This window comes from Myotis brandtii, unplaced genomic scaffold (assembly GCF_000412655.1).
Source record: "Myotis brandtii unplaced genomic scaffold, ASM41265v1 scaffold354, whole genome shotgun sequence".
Lineage (NCBI taxonomy): Eukaryota > Metazoa > Chordata > Mammalia > Chiroptera > Vespertilionidae > Myotis > Myotis brandtii.
This window is the reverse complement of record NW_005363609.1, coordinates 252,767-270,210: the sequence shown is the minus strand read 5'-3', so window position 1 is coordinate 270,210 and position 17,444 is coordinate 252,767. Positions and strand designations below refer to the sequence as shown.

The 17,444-nt window shown below is 44.6% G+C and overlaps 1 protein-coding gene across 1 annotated transcript in view; it reads right to left on the bottom strand.

Moving 5' to 3' along the window:
- Positions 1 to 17,444, bottom strand: part of IQCA1 (IQ motif containing with AAA domain 1) — a 116,929-nt gene that overhangs the window by 48,899 nt on the left and 50,586 nt on the right. The window contains exons 7-9 of the mRNA XM_005871709.2: positions 14,381 to 14,465; positions 5,108 to 5,227; positions 506 to 581 (exon numbers count right to left, since the gene is read on the bottom strand). Coding sequence (XP_005871771.1) covers positions 506 to 581; positions 5,108 to 5,227; positions 14,381 to 14,465 — 281 coding nt within the window. The remainder of the gene's footprint in view (positions 1 to 505; positions 582 to 5,107; positions 5,228 to 14,380; positions 14,466 to 17,444) is intronic.

Sequence of the window (17,444 nt, the reverse complement as noted above, 5' to 3'; positions counted from 1 at the left end):
GCACGCTTGCAGCTCCGGCTGGATGTGGCTGTGCTAATTATGAGAACAGGGACAAAGAACGGTGTCGTATTCGGGCACAGGTCTAACAGGGCTAAAACCTTTTGCTGTATAGATAGTATCGGTTTGCCAAACCATCCAGGACATAGCTTCCTTCCCTTTCATTACAGCCAGAGAATGTGAAGTGTTAGGGGTCCAAACACAGAATGGAGGTTTGGATTATGTTCTCATCCTATTTTCTCACCCATTATATGCCTTCTTCCTTACCCACTACCTGCCTTCTTCCTTACCCACTATATGCCTTCTTCCTTACCCACTATATGCCTTCTTCCTTACCCACTATATGCCTGGAAGGCACTCAAAAGAATCTGAAAATAGAGGTGGGCAGGTCTTGGCTCTGAGCTGCATGCTCGCAGCCTCTCCTGATGGGGTGCTGGGTGCTGGGGTCAGGGGCCTGCAGGCAGACAGAGTGACACCTCAGTTGTTGCTCTCATTCTCCAAAACTGACCTTTGTATATGTTATTTCCTTCCTCCATTGTTTGAAGGAAAGCACTGGGTGACATTTTCCACAGCTCATCTTCCTCCTGTTAAGCAGAATGATATTTCTGTGACTCGCAGGCACAGTGCATCTGCCGAGACCGGACAGAAGGGGTGCATCTGTCGTGACTCCTGCCCCCATGGTCCCCACACAGACTCCTCCCTGGGCAGCACCCCTGCGGGCCGCCGGACTCAGGGCGTGGATGGTTCGGGAGGTGTAGCTCCGCTGCTGGCTCATGAGGCGCCCTGATACCGCTGCCCACACCGGTCGCCTCCCCTGTGGTCCCCACGCCCTGCGTTTGGTCCTATCCCCTTCCTCCGCCAAGATGCCATCCAAGCCCCACCTGGGCTCCAGGGCAGAGCCAACCACCTGCCCGAGCACCTGCTGACCACGCCATCCTGGGTCCCTGCACCGCCTGCAGGTGAGGCTGAGCCCTCACCCCCTGGAGAAGTCCCCTCTGCCCCGCGGCTCCCCCTGTGACAGCCCGGCTTGCAAACCCTCATCTGAGGTTTCTGAGCAATAATGTTTGTTTATACCGTTTGAGTGCCAGGTGCCTGCAGACTACTCTCCTGGCTGTTGTCACCCCACAGAGGGAGGGGAATACTGTGGTGGACGTGATGTCCATGAGGAGGTTTCCTGGGCCCCCGGGTACTCCCTCCACAGCTGAGAGGCAGCGCGGCCACCAGACGATGAGCACTTTCCCAGCGTGGCTCCCGGAGGGCGTGGGCGTGTCCCTCCTTTCCGGAGGCCATGCACCCAGGGCCGGAGGGGAGACCGGTGAACGGAGCTCACAGAGTGAGGGGCTCCGAGGAGGAGGGGGTCGGGGTGCTGGGGGTCATTCATGGAGGGCCTGCCTGGAGTCACAGCTCACAAATCATGCGGGGCTGCTGCAGCCCAGGAGGGAGACCACCTGCCTTGCAGAACCTGGGGGAGAACTTGAGCCCAGAAACACCAGGGGTTCAGAGCCCAGGGAGCAGCTGCGCCACCTTCCAGGACCCACAGGAGACCAGAGCTCACTGGGAAGGTACCTCCACCCCCATCCCCTCAGTGCCCAGGGCTGGCCACCGCCGCTCCTGGCTACCCCACATCCAGTCATTTGAGAAAAGCCTGCGAGGTCAGCAAGAAGACCAGTGTTGGGTAATGCATGTCCTTAGAGGAAAGAGCTAATGTATGGCCACCCGGGAAATTTGAAATAACTGCAATTAATTCATATCTCTCTCTTCCGGTGTCACTGAGGACTCATGGGTCTTTGATATTTTTTAGTCAATGTATTGCTATTATTGCCATTTTTGTTTTGGATACTCAGATGTCCTAGTTAGCCTCTGGGAGCCCCTATAGGTGAGAATATTGCCTTTATGAGGAGGAGGAGGAGAGGAGGAAGGAGAGGAGGGGTAGGAAGAGGAGGGAAAGCAGGAGTGGAAAATTCCTGTTAGATCTGAGGCAAATGTCCCCTCCTCTGTGAAGCCGTCCTGGATTCCCCCAGCAGAAGTGACTTTCCCCTTGCTCAGCAGGACGCTCTGGCATCCTGGCGTCTGTTTCTCTGTACGGATTACTGGCTATTCACATGTCCTGAGTGCTTGCTTGGAGCAGGGTTCCATCTTGCTGATGTTCTGTATCCTGCCTCAACCCCGCACTGTGTCTGGTCCCAGAATAGGTGTTTAAGGCACGTAGGTAAAAGTGAGATGGATAGGTCTATTTGTATTACTTTGTTTCTATAATAAATATTAAGTTCTTGAGGGGAACGCAACATGGAGGCCAATTGGGGACTCTGATCCTGGCCGCAGAGAATGATGGGAGTGCAGATACTCCCAGACGTCGGGGCACAGCGCTCCACATGGTGCCCACATACCAGGCGGTCTCGGAGACACCTTTTCACTGCAGGAGAAAGCATGATGAAAGTGCTTGCTTTCCTCTGGACGACATTCTTCCTATGGTCGACAGCCCTTGAAGTTTATTGGGCCTATCCCTTTCTCTGGTTGCTGTTTTAAACATTCAGTATTTTGCTCATTTTGACATTTGTAAGTTATAACCCCGACCTGGGAAGGGGATGTAACTTACAACCCAGATATGTACCCTTGACCAGGAATGGAACTCACTGCCCTTAAATGTGTGGGCCAATGTTCTAGCCACTGAGAAACACTTGGCATTCCCCCAAGAGCAAACTCCTGAATGGCTCAGAACCCAGGCCACACTTGTTCTTGGGTGGCCATGCCTTGCCCTGACACCGTCTCCGGTCTCCCCGCCTCTCCGTCCTGTACCTGACTGGCCTCCCTGCCTTGGTCACTTCCTCCCCCGCAGTCCATCCCACAACATGGCCGTGCAGCACAGATCTTAGACTATAACTCACTGAACTCCGAGCTGCTCAAGTCACTGCCCGGAGCTGACTCCTCTCTGGAGGCACAAGGCTCCGCCAGCCCCCCCAGCCCATCACCCGCTGCACCTTGGCGGCCCCACCCGCTGCACATCCCTCTCTGAAGCTGTCCTCTGGTTCTTTGACTCAGAGACTGCCTGGAACCCCGCCTGGAACCCCTCATCCTGCCTCCAATACTTGTTCTCCAGGTCCCTCTCAATAGCCCCCCCGCTACCTTTGCTCATTTGTAACATCTCAGGAACCTACAAAGCTTTCAATCTTCTCCCTGTGTGACATTTTGAAGAGTATTTTCTGTTTCTAGAGGTTAGTGGAAATATTCAGATAATCCTATCAGCTTTTTAAAACTATGAGGTCTTTCCTAGTTTTCTGATTATACACATGTGGCTGGTGACTGACAAGCCACTAAGTTATGAGATACCAGAGCATAGTCACAGCTCTGCCCCTCGACACAGGCCGCGTGAGTCAGTGTCTGTGCACGTTCAAAGGAACTAGTTCCTCTCTCCAGGCCTTACCCTCCCACCAGAATGAGTAACAGATGTCATTTTCTACAGGTCAAAATACCAACTCACACATGGGTTTTGCTGGTCTCAGGAATGCTTCCAGACACTTGAGGGTTGATTCTAGAATACTTTTAAAAGCCAATGGGGCCTTAACTGGTTTGGCTCAGTGGATAGAGCATTGGCCTTTGGACTCAAGGGTCTCAGGTTCGATTCTGGTCAAGGGCATGTACCTTGATTGCAGGCACATACCCAGTAGGGAGTGTGCAGGAGGCAACTGATCGATATTTCTAACTCTCTATCCTCCCTTCCTCTATGTACAAAATCAATGAAATATATATTTTAAAAAAAAGTTGATTGGAAAGATAGTCTTATCTCTAAGAAGCATACCTGCATAATTTAAATATATCAATTTTTATTAGTGATGACCATTTATTCTTTTAATAATCACACTGTCACTTTGGAGACCTGTACTTTTCAGGACTAAATTCATTTCTAAATGATTCTGCAGGGTGTCGTCTCTCATTTGCAACTACATCATAAATACTGATGTACTCAAACTTTGTTTTTTGTTCCAAACTGTTCATCGTTAAGTGGCTCTTTAAAAAAAGTTTTTATTGATTTGAGAGAGAGAGGAAGGGAGAGGGAGAAAGAGATGGAAACATCGATGAGAGAGGAACATCATCAAACGGCTGCCTCATGCAAGCCCCATTCTTGGGATTGAGCCCGCAACCCAGGCATGTACCCGGCCGGGAATCGTGCCGGCAACCTCTTGGTGCATGGGTCGATACTCAATCACTGAGCCACACTGGCCAGGCCTTAGGTGACTCTCAAATAGCTAGTTAATAAAATACCATCACTCAACACAGACCAGATTGCGTAGCTGGTAGTACTTTCAGATTTTTATGAAGCGAGCTTCACTCACAGTGAATTTTCAATCTGTAAATGGCAGGCGCCCTCAAGCATCCCGAGAGAAGAGATGCTCAGAATAACACTGAAACTCTTCCAATTGTTCTTACTCTTGGGGGCTGCTTAAACCTCTCTTACCAAGCGAGAGGAGGATTATTAAATCAGCATTCTTGTGTGAGTTGTCTTTTTTGGGGGGAGATGAGGGAACAGTTTATAACTTTTGGGGTGCAGGCAGATTAGCAGGGCAATAGGTGGTCTCACGAGTTGGGTTCCGTGGAGATACTCAGAGGGTTTACTGGGAGCAGCACCCACAGGAGAGGCGGGGAGGGAGCAGCGGCTCGGGGCCCAGGGAGAAGCTGATGGTTACACAATTACAAGGAGCTCTCGCTGATCCCACAGAGAGCCAGGAGCTGGGAGAGCCCTTCGGAGTGGCCCCAGTGAGGTGAGGGGCTGGGCCTTGGTACTCTAACGTGACTGTCCTTGGATGCAGCTGCCCTGGGGGTGGGGGATGGTAACCTCAGGTGGATCAGCTGCCTTAGACCCGGAGGTCAGAACATTCTGGGCAGTTGGGGACGGAGTGCCTGGGTCCGGAAGGGGACGCCCAGGGGGCCCACCTCAGCATCGAAAGGATGGCAACCTACTGTCGATCAGCATAAACAAAAGGAGAAAACTGCTGGTTGACAGCGTGATTTCCTTGGAAAGGACTGACTGCCATCTCAGCAGATCTGAGATGATCCCATTGAGTCAAAGCATAAGAGCAAAAAACTCAACTTTCTAAAATTCCAAATTCCTTACCTTACTTTTTTCTTTTGGTACTTTCTTTTCCTTAACTTTTTTGACTGGCTTTTTTTCCTTTTTCTTCTCCTTCCTTCTTTTTTCCTCCTCTTCTTGGGCTGCAATAATATCTTGAATAACCTGGTGAAACACGAAACAATGGTAGCATTTTAATGGACCTATCACGAGGAGGACTGTTTTTCTTGTCTGGATGGAAGTGTTTGCTGGTCAGTCTCGGGTCTCTGCCTGCTCTGGGCCCAGAGGCTGGCTCCTCCTGGGACATCACAGGGCTCTCGCCTGCCTCTGGGCGGGTTCGTCAGTGGGAGGCAGCAGTCGGGCCTCTGAGGGCAGATGGAGAGAGAGGTCGGGCGTCCTGAACCCAGCTCCTCCCCAAGGCAGAGCTGCTCAACTCCCAGCAGCTCCACGACACGAGGGGATCGAGGCTTCCTCCACACCCGAGCCACGAGCCACGGCCTCAGTGCCAGGCCTGGCCACACCTCTTCCCCCAATCCCAGTTGGGGACACCTTGTTTCCTGCGGTGGCTCTGATGGTGACAGCTGCTCTTGCAACAGCATCACGTTCCCATAAACGATCACGTGTCTCTTCTCAGAGTTGGTTTCTTCCAGCTGTGGTTTACTTTGTATTTCCTACAGTGACCAAACCCGTTTACTACTCTACAATTAAAATATTTGTTAAGTAGTACCTGGTTCACACAGGACCAGCGTCATCGAAGAGTCAGTAAAGGCTTCTAACATGCCATACAATTCAGTTCAATGCAACGGATGCCTCAGGAGCTCTCACTCGCTGGGACGGAGAGCTATGGAGGGTGAGGATGATACGTAGGACACACATCCTGTTTGACCCTCAGGCTCTGCTCATCACTGGCCATGGGACTGAGATGAGCAACATACCTGATCTGAGACTCAGTTTTCTCAGCTCTAAAACGAAGTTAACACGTCCGTCCACAGCACTGGCGATATGCAAGGCCCGGTTCTGCGAGCTCCACCGACTAATTCCTCTACTCCTAGACTCAGCCCTGGGTGGCGCTGTTATCACCCATTTTACTGATGAAGGAACTAAGGCACAGAGTTCAGTAACCTGGTCAAGGACACAGCTAGTGAGTGGCTGAGCTGGGATTAAACCGGTGCTCACCAGGATGCATTTCGTCATGTAGGAGAGAGGAGGTGAGACCAGAAAGGATATGTGCAAACTCATCCTATAGTATGACATGCGTATAGTTAAGTAAAGAATAACGCTCCGCAGCTTCAGGATATATGCATGTGTAGTCTAAGCGTAAAGAAACGGAAAGGAATGACAAACAGCCCCTTGTGCAGAGCACGGTGGGCAGGTTTCGAAGGCTGACACTCCCCTCTAACGTGCTATGCTCCCCTCTAACCCATCCTCCTGGGAGCAAGGCCACCTGATTATGTCTTATTAGTATTTACCCAAAATGCTCAGTTTATTCTCTAGTAATATATACATATTTAAAATATACATAATGCTGGGCTGGGGGTGGGTTTACCTGGAAGCAAAAGAGCTTGGGCTTCAGAAACCCTCACCTGCCAAGTCCCTTCTTAGGCATGTATCTCATTTGTGTTTGTAATTTACATTCTTCTCCTTAAAGAGGGTCCTCAAATCAGATAACCTTCTGGCCCCATAAAACCTATATCTGTCAGGTAAAAGAAAAGAAGTCGATACAATTTTTTTTTGTAATGTATTTATATTGATTTCAGAAAAGATGGGAGTGGGGGAGAGAGATAGAAACATAAATGATGAGAGAGAATCACTGATCGCTGCCTCCTCCTCGCCCCCTCTGGGGATCGAGCCCACAACCCAGGCATGTGCCCTGACCGGGAATTGAACCCTGATCTCCTCGTTCATAGGTGGACACTCAACCACTGAGCTACACTGCCACTCTAGTATTATATTTTTGATGTTTATTACCTATGTTGCTCTTGCGAGCTTAATTCACACCTTTTAAAGTATGAAAAGCAGCTTTATCATGAACAGAGCAGCCATTCTGGCACCATCTGGACTAAAAAAACCCTAAACAAAACTAGTCATGTGAGCTTGCATTCTAGGAGACTGCGGTGGGGTGAGGCCCTGAGAAGGGCATTGGGGAGGTGAGAGGTGACGTATGTGTTGTGTGTATTTTTTGGTAATAAAAAGGGTGTCTTTGGACAGGATTAAAAGTCTCTTGTCAAAATAGCAATGTTTTCCTTGGGGATCGAGTTCACCTCAACTCGTAGAACCAAATCATGGCTGCCCATGAGTGTTGTATTCTGAAGCACTGTGGGGCATGGACAGTTTTTGGTTCTTGGAAGTTTAAAAACTTTCAGAAATGCAAAGACTTTTAAAAATACATAAAAATGTGAGCAGTTGCAAAAAGGATGAAATCGTTATTTGTGGAGCATACAATTCAGCATATCTTTTATAGCCTTATCAATTGTGTTGTTTGTTCATTTAGTTTTTGAATAGGTAATACATTTACATGGCTCAGAATTCAAAAATAACAAAAGAGCATGTAGTGAAACATTTCCTCCCATGCTGTGAGCCAGCCAACAAGATCCACTTTAGAAAGCCAACTCATACCTTAGATATGCTTCCGGAGCCATGGTAGATAGATACATGAAAATGTGTGTGTGTGCACACACCCATGTACAGAAAGCACACTAACATCGTCTGCCAATCATGTCCATGAAAAATGGTATGTGATTGTGGTGGTCCATCTTTTAAACCAACACTGAATTTATTTTGCTCATGCTCTTCAACTATAGCAAAATCCTCCAAAGTGCACACATATGTACACACACATACATGTACTATAAGCATATATTTGCTGTGCAACCATCTCCATAAATCAATTTTAGAACATTTCCAAGATCCCAATAAGATTCCCTGGTGTCTATTCATTGTTAATCCCTTTTCTCTCCCCTCTCCTCCATCCGGGCCAGCACTAGTCTACTTTCTGCCTCTACATATTTAATGTTTCTGGACATATCATATAAACGAAATCATAGAACATGTAGTCTTTAGGGTCTGGCTTCCTTCACTTAGCATGTCTTTGAGGTCACCCATGTTGCAGTGTGTACCAGATGTTTGTTCCTTTATTTATGGCTAACACTCTATTGCATGGATTGACCACATTTCACCTCTCCATTCACCAGGTGATGGACAGTTAAGTTGTTTCAATTTTTGGCTTTTGTGAGTAATGCTGCTATGCATATTTATATACTAGTATATAAAAGCCTAAGCGACCATTACGACCGAACGTCAGGTCGACCAGTCCTATGACGTGCACTGACCACAGGGGGCAGATGCTCAATGCAAGAGCTGCCTCCTCATGGTCAGTGAGCTCCCACAGCCAACCTTCCAAGGCTGGCCAACCTCCTGTGACCTCTCCCCCTGGCTGGCCAGCCCCCCCATCGGCTCCGATCGGGGGAGGGGAGCAGCTGGCCAATCTTCTGCGGCCCCTCCCCCCGGCCGGCTGGCCCCCCAATAGGCCTCGATCGCCAGCCAGGCCAAGGAACCCCACCCATGCACGAATTCGTGCACCAGGCCTCTAGTTCATGTATAATTTTTTATGTGTGTAGACATATACTTTCATTTCTTTTGGATAGAGTCCTAAGTATGGAACTTCTGGGTCATTTGTAAATTTATGCTTAACTATTAAGAAAGTGACAAACTGGTTTTCCAAAGTGGCTGCCACATTTTACATCCCCACCAGCACTGTATGAGGGCTTCCTTTTCTCCACATCCTCAACATTTGCTGACAGTGGCAATTATTCCAGGAGGCAAGAATCTTTTTGATAATGGCCATCCTGGTGGGTAGAAAATGGTATCTCTTTGTGGTTTGAATTTTGTTTTCCTAGTGACTAGTGATGTTGAGCATCTTTTCATGTGTTTATTAGCTGTGAACTGTTTATTCAAGTCTTTTGCCAAGTTTTCCATTGCCTTATTTATCTTCTCATCATTGACATGTGTAAGGGTTCTTTGTATATTCTGGATACAAGTCCTTTATCAGGTGTATGTTTTCAAATATCTTCTCCCAGTCTGCTCTTGTCTTTGCATTTTCTTAATGTCTTTTGAAATGCAAAAGTTTTGAATTTTGATGAGGTTCAATTGATCAATTTTGTCTGCAGTGTAGCTTTAATTTGCATTTCTCTTATATGTGTGAGGGTGATTATCTTTTCATAAGCTGAACACCTTTTATTATGTTTCAAATCCATTTAGGTTTTCTGTTCTGAGAACTGTCTGTTCATATCTCTTGGCTGTTTTTTATGTTGGGTTATTGATGTTCTTATAGAGCCATGGGAGTTCTTTATATATTAGAAAAATCATCTCTCTCTATGATACTTATTACAAATAATCCTCCTAGTGAGTCCTCTGCCATTTGACTTGACTTGGGGTTGGTTCTGCCAAGCAGGTTAAAACTATTTTTTGTGTGTAGTTGAATTTATCATTTTTTCTTCTATGACCCTGGGATTGTTCAACAGCAGTAGAAAGGTCTTTCTCACCATGAGGTTATGACATATTTCTTCCTTGGCTTCTTCAAGTCCTTTTGTGTTTTTGTTTTGTTTGACATTTAAATCTTTGATCCATTTGAAACCATTCTGGGATAAAGAGATGATGTAATATTCTTCTTTTTTAGATGACAACCTGGTTATTCTAATACCGTATATTAAACTAGAGGTCCGGTGCATGAATTCATGCACAGGTGGGGTCTGGCTGGTCCGCCCTGGATTGGGACTGATTGGGCTGGGCCAGCCGGGGGGAGGGGACTCAGGAGGTTGGCCAGCTGGCCCCACCCCCTGGTCAAACTTCCAGTCGAGGGGGCAATTTGCATATTAGCCTTTTGTTATAAAGGATAGTCTTTTTTTCCCCTTATACAAGAAAGGTGAGGTGCCACATTTATTATATAACTATCTTTAAATATGTACTTGGGTATATTTCTTGAATTTCCATTCTTTTCCTCTGATGTGTCTTTCTAGTCATCTGCTTATACCAATGGTCCTCTAATGACATGTTTTCATACACAGCAGGGCTCATTACTCCTCATTACACTTTATTTTCTGAATTTTACTGGTTGTTCTTGGTTATTTACTTTCTACCTGAAGTTTAGACTTGGGTTGGTCACCCTCCCTGTAACCCCTCCCACCCATGCTCCAACATAATGCTCCTGATATTTTTATTGGGTCAATGACATTTATAGCTGATGCTGGGGAGAGCTGAAGTATTTATGATGTTGAGTATTTCTACCTAAGGACACTGTATGCTTTCCCATCTTTTTGTTTGCATCCCTCAGAATATTTTAAACTCTTCCTCACATAAACACATATTTAAGTTTACTCCTGGGTACTTTATGTTTGTGTTGTTGCTATTGTAAATGGGCCCTTTTATTATATTTCCTATCTAGCAGTACCCACAAAAGCTACTGCTTTCTGTACATTAATTTTGTAACTCCCTCATCTGATTTCTCATATATGTTAAAGTAGTTTTTCAGTTCATTCTCTTTGCTTTTGTAAGTATAGAACACATGTTCAAAGGGTGATCATTTTGCCTTTTCCATTCCAATCTCTACATCTCTATGTTCTTTTTTTTTTTTTTTGTCTGTCAGTAATCCATAGATCAGATGGGAGAAAGATGACAAAGGCCACCCTTGTATTTTTCCTGACATTAGTGAAAATGTTTCTAGTGAATTTCACTAAGCATGACATTGGCTTTTAAACTAAAATGGAAATATTTTGTCATGATAAAGAAGTATCCGTATATTTTCATTGTTTTGTTTTATTTTTTAATAACAAGAATGGATGTTGAATTTGCCAAATGACCTGTCAGTATCCACCGTGATGAGCTTATGGTTTCCATGTTTGGCTCTCTTTATATGACACAGTGTATTCATATACATCCTGAGATTGAACTATTCTTACATTCTGGAATAACTGTGCTTGCTTGATTGCGGTGTGTTGCTTATTTAAGGTGCTGCTGGGTTTTAGTTTGCTAATATTTCAGTTGAAATTTTTGCACTAATACTCATAAGGAAGACTGATCTGTGGTTCGATTTGTACTCAATCTTTTGGGGGCTTAGTATCAATGTGATTATGCTCTTTTCATTAAAAAGTATTTGTACTGTTTTTATTTTTTACAAATATAAACTTGACTACATGTATCATTAGAATGATTAGGCTTGGTCTACCTCTTCATCCTACTACAACTAACATTTGTAACAATTGCTAAAGCTTCCCGAAAGCTTTCCGCGTGCCCAGTTCTGTTTTCAGTACAAGTATCATCCCCTCTAATCAGTGCATCAGACCCAGGAGGTAGGCACGGCTTGGGTGTCCTTGTGCAGATGAGAAAACCGAGATGTAGGGGGACTAGCTGGCCTCAGGCTGCAGACCTAGCATATGGGGACTGTGACTTCACCACGCCAGCCCGACTCCTCAATCGTCTGCTCTGTGGTACCTTTGTGTTATTTTAATTATTAACCAGGCATCCTCAGTTCTCTCTTGTTTTTAGTTTGACTAGATGTTAACTCTACTTTTAGATGTTTCTCCTGTACAATTTAGACATTCCACTGACATTCTTAATCCTATAATTGTTACCTTTCTAAACTAACATGCAACGTGTTTGGCTGCTTGCCATGGACTTTCAAGACAGGACTTGTGCCTGATGATTTAGCTGGAGGGACAAGACCTAAACATAACGAGTGAAATAACACCAGTCCAAACCACAGTCACTCAGGTAGGGCCTGGTGACCTGCCAAACAAGGGGGTGGGTATTAAGTGTCCACGGAGTTCAGAGGAGAAAGATGGGAGTCCTCTGGGGGTGGAGGGAAGGCTCTGGAAGCTGAGTTGGCTTTGACCGGGAAGTGGGGGAGACCTGTGTGCTTGACTCTGAGAGCTCCTGCAGGGGTGCACAGGGGACAGACAAGGTGACCAGAGCCCTCCACAGCTGCACAGTTCCTACTGAAAACCAGTAGCCCATTTCCTGCTTTGTCAATGCTATAAACAAGGCAAACATGAACAGCTTTTTCAATGTCTGTGGCAGGGATCAGTGAATTACAGTGCCTGGGCCAACTCTGGCCTGTTGCACATGTTTATAAATAAAGTTTTATTGGAGCACAGACATGTCCATTCATTCACATACTGCCCGTTTTTGCTTTCATACTATAATGGCAAAGTTGAGTAGTTGTAGTAGAGAATTTAGGTTCCATAGACTCAAATATTTCCTACTTTTGTCCCTTTATGGAAAAAATTTGTTGATCCATGGAAGCGTGTCTTATTATTTCCTTAGTATCAATTTCTTCAATAATATTTATGGATCAAAGGATATATAGACTAAAATTTTTGATATTTACTTAGTCCATTTCCCATAAAAAATGTTATGCTCATTTATGTATCCAGCAGCAATGTATGGGAGTGTTTTTCCCCCCACATGCTTAGAAACTCCAGTTAGTGTCATGATTTCAAATTTTTACCAATCCCATATGTGAAAAAAAGATACAGTAACATTTTCATATTTAAATTTCTTTTTTAGTGACTTGTAAAATTTCTGCTATTAAATTTCTGTTTGTATTCTTTGTCGTCTTTTCTACTGAGGTGGTCAGATTTTTCTTATTACTTTCTAAGAACTCTTTATATATGAGAGATATTTATCGTCACATGTTATCAGTCTATTCTTTCCCCATTACTGTGATATTTTAATTACTTTATATTTATAATTTGATTTATATCAAGTGGGGCAAGTTCCCTGTGGTTATAGCCCTTTTTCAAAAACTTTTCACACATTTTCACGTATTTATTCTTCCATGTAAACTGGAGAATAATTTTTTCAATAAAATTGTTTTGATTTGATTGGCATTGCATTGACTGTATAGAACAGTCAAAGGATAATGTGTACTTGTACTTTATTGAGTCTTTCCAGGGAAATAATCCACCAGTCTATAGGTTCAAGTCTTCTTTCAATTTCTTCAGTATAATTTTTATAAATATCATTTTGTATAATATGTCAATACAATTTTTAAGTTTATTGTGTTTTCTAGGAAGATGATCAGATAATCTAAAAATAATGATAAAATTATCACTCTAAAATAGTTATAACTCTTTTTCTTTTTCTTATCTTATTGCATTAGGTAGTAAGAACTTAGGAAAATATTAACTAATACTTCTTACAGCAACCATTTTTTCCCCTGAGTTTTACTTTTGAGAGCAATGCCTCTAAAGCTTCACTGATGAGAATCATGCAAGTCTTCTCTTGGTTTCTATGATGCTCCGAGAGTAAGGACATTTCCCTATCTCTAGTTTATTCAGACATTTCTAAGACTAGCTTTCCACGTCAGTTTAGTCAGATGCCAGGGAGATGACCAAATAGCATTTCTCTGGAAGAACATCGATGTGGCAAACAGTGGAGTCTGGACGGGTGAGAAGGACCTGAGCAGGGGAAGGTGGGTGGACAGGCGCCGTGGAGGGAGGGAGGGGCCTGATATGGACAAGGGCATTTCAGGCGCAGCAGCCTGAGGGGTGAGGAGGAAGGTGAGGGGGTGTGGTAGTGACTGTGGTGATGATGGGGCAGGAGATGAGACTGAGGTGAGCAGGGACACGCACAGAAAGGGCTCCTGAAAGCAAGCCGCTCAGAATTGACTAATTGGAGCACCACGTGTTGTTGCATCTCGTTCAAAGGCAAGAGGGAGAAAGGTAAGTTCATTCTGAAGTAAATTGGAAAGTAAGTGCATTGGTGACCTCATAGCAGACCTAGTCATTTACATGTTCCATCTTTGCAGTGGAGTTGCTTGTAAAGGGGGCATCAAAAGAATCAGGAGACTGGGTCTGAACTAAATATCTTCACTTATCTATTAAATATATTTAATATTACTTTTGCAAAAAGTACCATGAAAAATGTATGTTATTAAGTCTTATTGTGACAATTGACGTGCAACAAAGTTGAAAAGTAACCAAGATCTGCCCGGCTGATGTGGCTCAGTGGGTGAGTATCAACCCGTGAACCAGGAGGTCATGGTTCGATTCCCGGTCATGGCACATTCCCAGGTTTCAGGCTCAATCCCCAGTAGGGGGCATACAGGAGGCAGTTGATCCATGATTCTCTCTCATCATTGATGTTTCTATCTCTCTCTCCCTTTCCCTTCCTCTCTGAAATAAACTAAAAAAAACCACATAGTAAAAATAAATAAATTAAATAAAAATAACCAAGACCTAATAACGACAAACCAGCAACTCCAAACTTTAAGGAAATAAAATCACGGTACATTTACATTTTATTTTTCAAGCATATTTGTACCTGTTGTGGGGTCTTGTTTGAAAAAATGATAGCGGAGCCTCCTTCTTCTGCTTTAGGGTATTCGGGGAAGGTGCCAGTTAAGTTCCTGAGGAGGAAGAAAAGGCAAATTTAATAGAAAGGATCGCAGTCCTCTCTGTTATTTTCCCCCTTAGCTGGCTCTGCTGATGCTCATTTAAATAAGTGCTAGTTATTCAGATGGGGCTGCCCTGACCATCCGGGGCCAGACCCGAGGTCTCACAGGAGCAGGAGGGTCTGGGACCCGCAGGAGCGGCTTCCCTCCTGCAGGAGTTGTTACTCTCTCTCTCAGGCAGACTGGACGCTTCGTTTTCTTTTTTTCCCCTTTAAATTATTGAGCTACTCTGTGCTTGAGTTAAGAATCAAGACAGAAGCACAAATCATTTCTTCCTGTTTAAAGTTTAGGATAAACACAGGAGTTTGAAACTAAACAGAAGGGTGGAGGTGTTACAGTTACAAATGTAGTAATAGTGCATGAAATACACACACATGCTTTAGGCTTTAGTAAGTCTAAGGGTCTATATTTTATGGGTGCCAAGTAGTAATTTACTTTTGCTGTAACCATATAATTTCCTACATTTTGAAAAGCAGGCTTTGTAATTTAATGTTGAGGAATTTCAGAAGGAATGTGTAGTTAATATTTCTAAAGGGAACTGACTCTGACACAAATGTTGTGTTTCCTCAGCATATAGAAAGAGAAGATGACCCAGTTAGTTCCCTCAGTATAGAACCCAAGGGTCCGAGGAGACAACCATGTCTAAAATGACTCTATAGCAGTGGTTCTCAGACTTTTGGGCCTAGGAACCCTTTACATTCTTTTTTTGTTGTTAATCCTCATCAGAGGGTATTTTTTTCCATTGCTTTTCAGAGAGAGTGGGAGGGAGGGAGAGGGGTAAAGAGAGAGAGAGAAATCAATGTGAGACTCATCGATTGGCTGCCTCCTGCATGTGCCCGGACCAGAGGTGGGAGCAAACCCGCAACCCGGGTACATGCCCTTGACTGGGAATCGAACCTGCACCCCTTCAGTGCACAGGCCGATGCTCTAACCACTGAGAGATACTAGCCAGGGCCCCTTTACACTCAAACAACTTTTCAGTATCCCAAAGAGCTTTTTGAAAATGTGTTATTGCTATTGATATTTACCGAATTTTATAGTAAAACTGAGACATTTCTAAAATATGTATTTTTAATTAATTTAAAAATTACAATAATAAACCTGTTATATGTTAACATAAATGTCATTTTTAATGAATAACATATTTCCCCAATAAAAAAGTTTAGTAAGAAGAATGTGATTGATTTGCATCTTTGAAGTCACTTTAAGGTTTGGCTTAATGGAATAGCTGGATGCTCCTATCTGCTCCTATGTTGAATCTGTTGCCATACGTTGTTTTGGTTGACGCTTAGTAAGAAAACCTGGCCTCATGTATATGCATAATTGGAAAAGAAAGAGCAATTTTTTTGTGTTAATCCTCACCTGAGGATTGTTTTCCCATTGATTTTTAGATAGAGTGGGAGGGAGGGAGAGAGATAAAATATTGATATGAGAGAGACACATTGATTGGCTGCCTCCTGCACACGCCCCCAGAGGGGCCGGGGAATGAACCTGCAACCCAGGTACGTTCCCTCGACTGGGAATTGAACCCAAGACCCTTTCGTGCCTGGGGCGACACTCTAACCACTGAGCACACTGGCCAGAGCAAGAGAGGACAATATTAATAGCCTTTTAGGTAACAGAATACTCCGCTTTGATTCTACACGACTCAACAAGTGGTAGCTTCCTAAAGGCTGGCTGTGATGTGGAATCTGAGACCACATCAGTGAACCTGCCTTCTCCATCACGTGAAAATCCATCCGCCCATCTTGAGTGCTGGATATGTCTTTTGCCCACGCACAGTTTTGTAACACCCGGTATTGGTTATTGGGTTCACTGCATTATGCAGATCTTCCCAATGTCGATACATTTCCTCACATCAAAATCACATTCATTAACAACCTTCTAACAAAAAGGCTAAGTAATGGGAAGCTCTCAAACTCATGGAGGTCCTACAGGATTTTGAAATTTTCAATTTTCTCTAGAAAGCTCAAATTTTACTGTTGGTAACAGATACCCTGGGTTGTTTTCTGTTAGGCTCATTTGGTTCATTTTTGAGAAAAATCTCTCCCCCAAACCCAACTCTGAATCACCAGAGTTCATCAGTCGTTTCTTAAATAACAGTGACGTCCCGTAAAAAGTGGCTAGCTCAGCTTGTGACGGTGGTCACACTTGGTGTGCAGTGGAAGGCATTTCTGGGCTCTCCTGGCTCTGTCTCACAGAATATTAAAAAGCTGTCTATTCAAGGGTCAAGTCTTAATAACTGAGTTATCTCTTACTGCACCCGCAGGGGTTGTTAAACGAAACTGTTTCCAAGGCCGGTGGGTAACGAGGAGGACCATGGTGACCACAAATGGGGGTCTCTGCCTTGCTCTCTGCTGTTCCCCCCACCACTGTGGTTTGGTGTGAATGTCAGGAACCATTGCAAATAAGTCATATGGAAAGAGTTTGACTTTTAGATCCTAAAAGATCTTGGAGACCTCAGAGGTCACACACTTTGAGAACCGCTGCTCTAGAACGTCTCCCCGAGCCACTGCTCAGATGCCCCCTCTCCCCAGTCAGCCCCTCCATTTCCAGCCCTCCGCTGTTATGAAGTCCTTTCTGACACTGGGCCAACTGCAACCTGACTCCTGGCTTCTTGTTTGACCTTCTGGGGACACACAGAATTTGATTCTTTCTCTTCCACATAATTGCTAGTCAAACATTTTAAGACAGTTATGTCATTGTCTGGACGAAACGGCTCAGGTCTCTTGAATCTTTACTGTTGGGCTCATTTTGTGGGAATGTGACTCAGTTCCTCAGTGTTGCTTTGAAAGGAGCTAAACACAATGCAGTGTGTGTGTGTGTGTGGGGGGTGGGGCAGTCTCTGGACAAATGCACTAACACTGAGGATGGTGGGTGATCACACAGTGTGTGTGACATTCTGTCTATTGAGCTACCATCATCACAGCTACT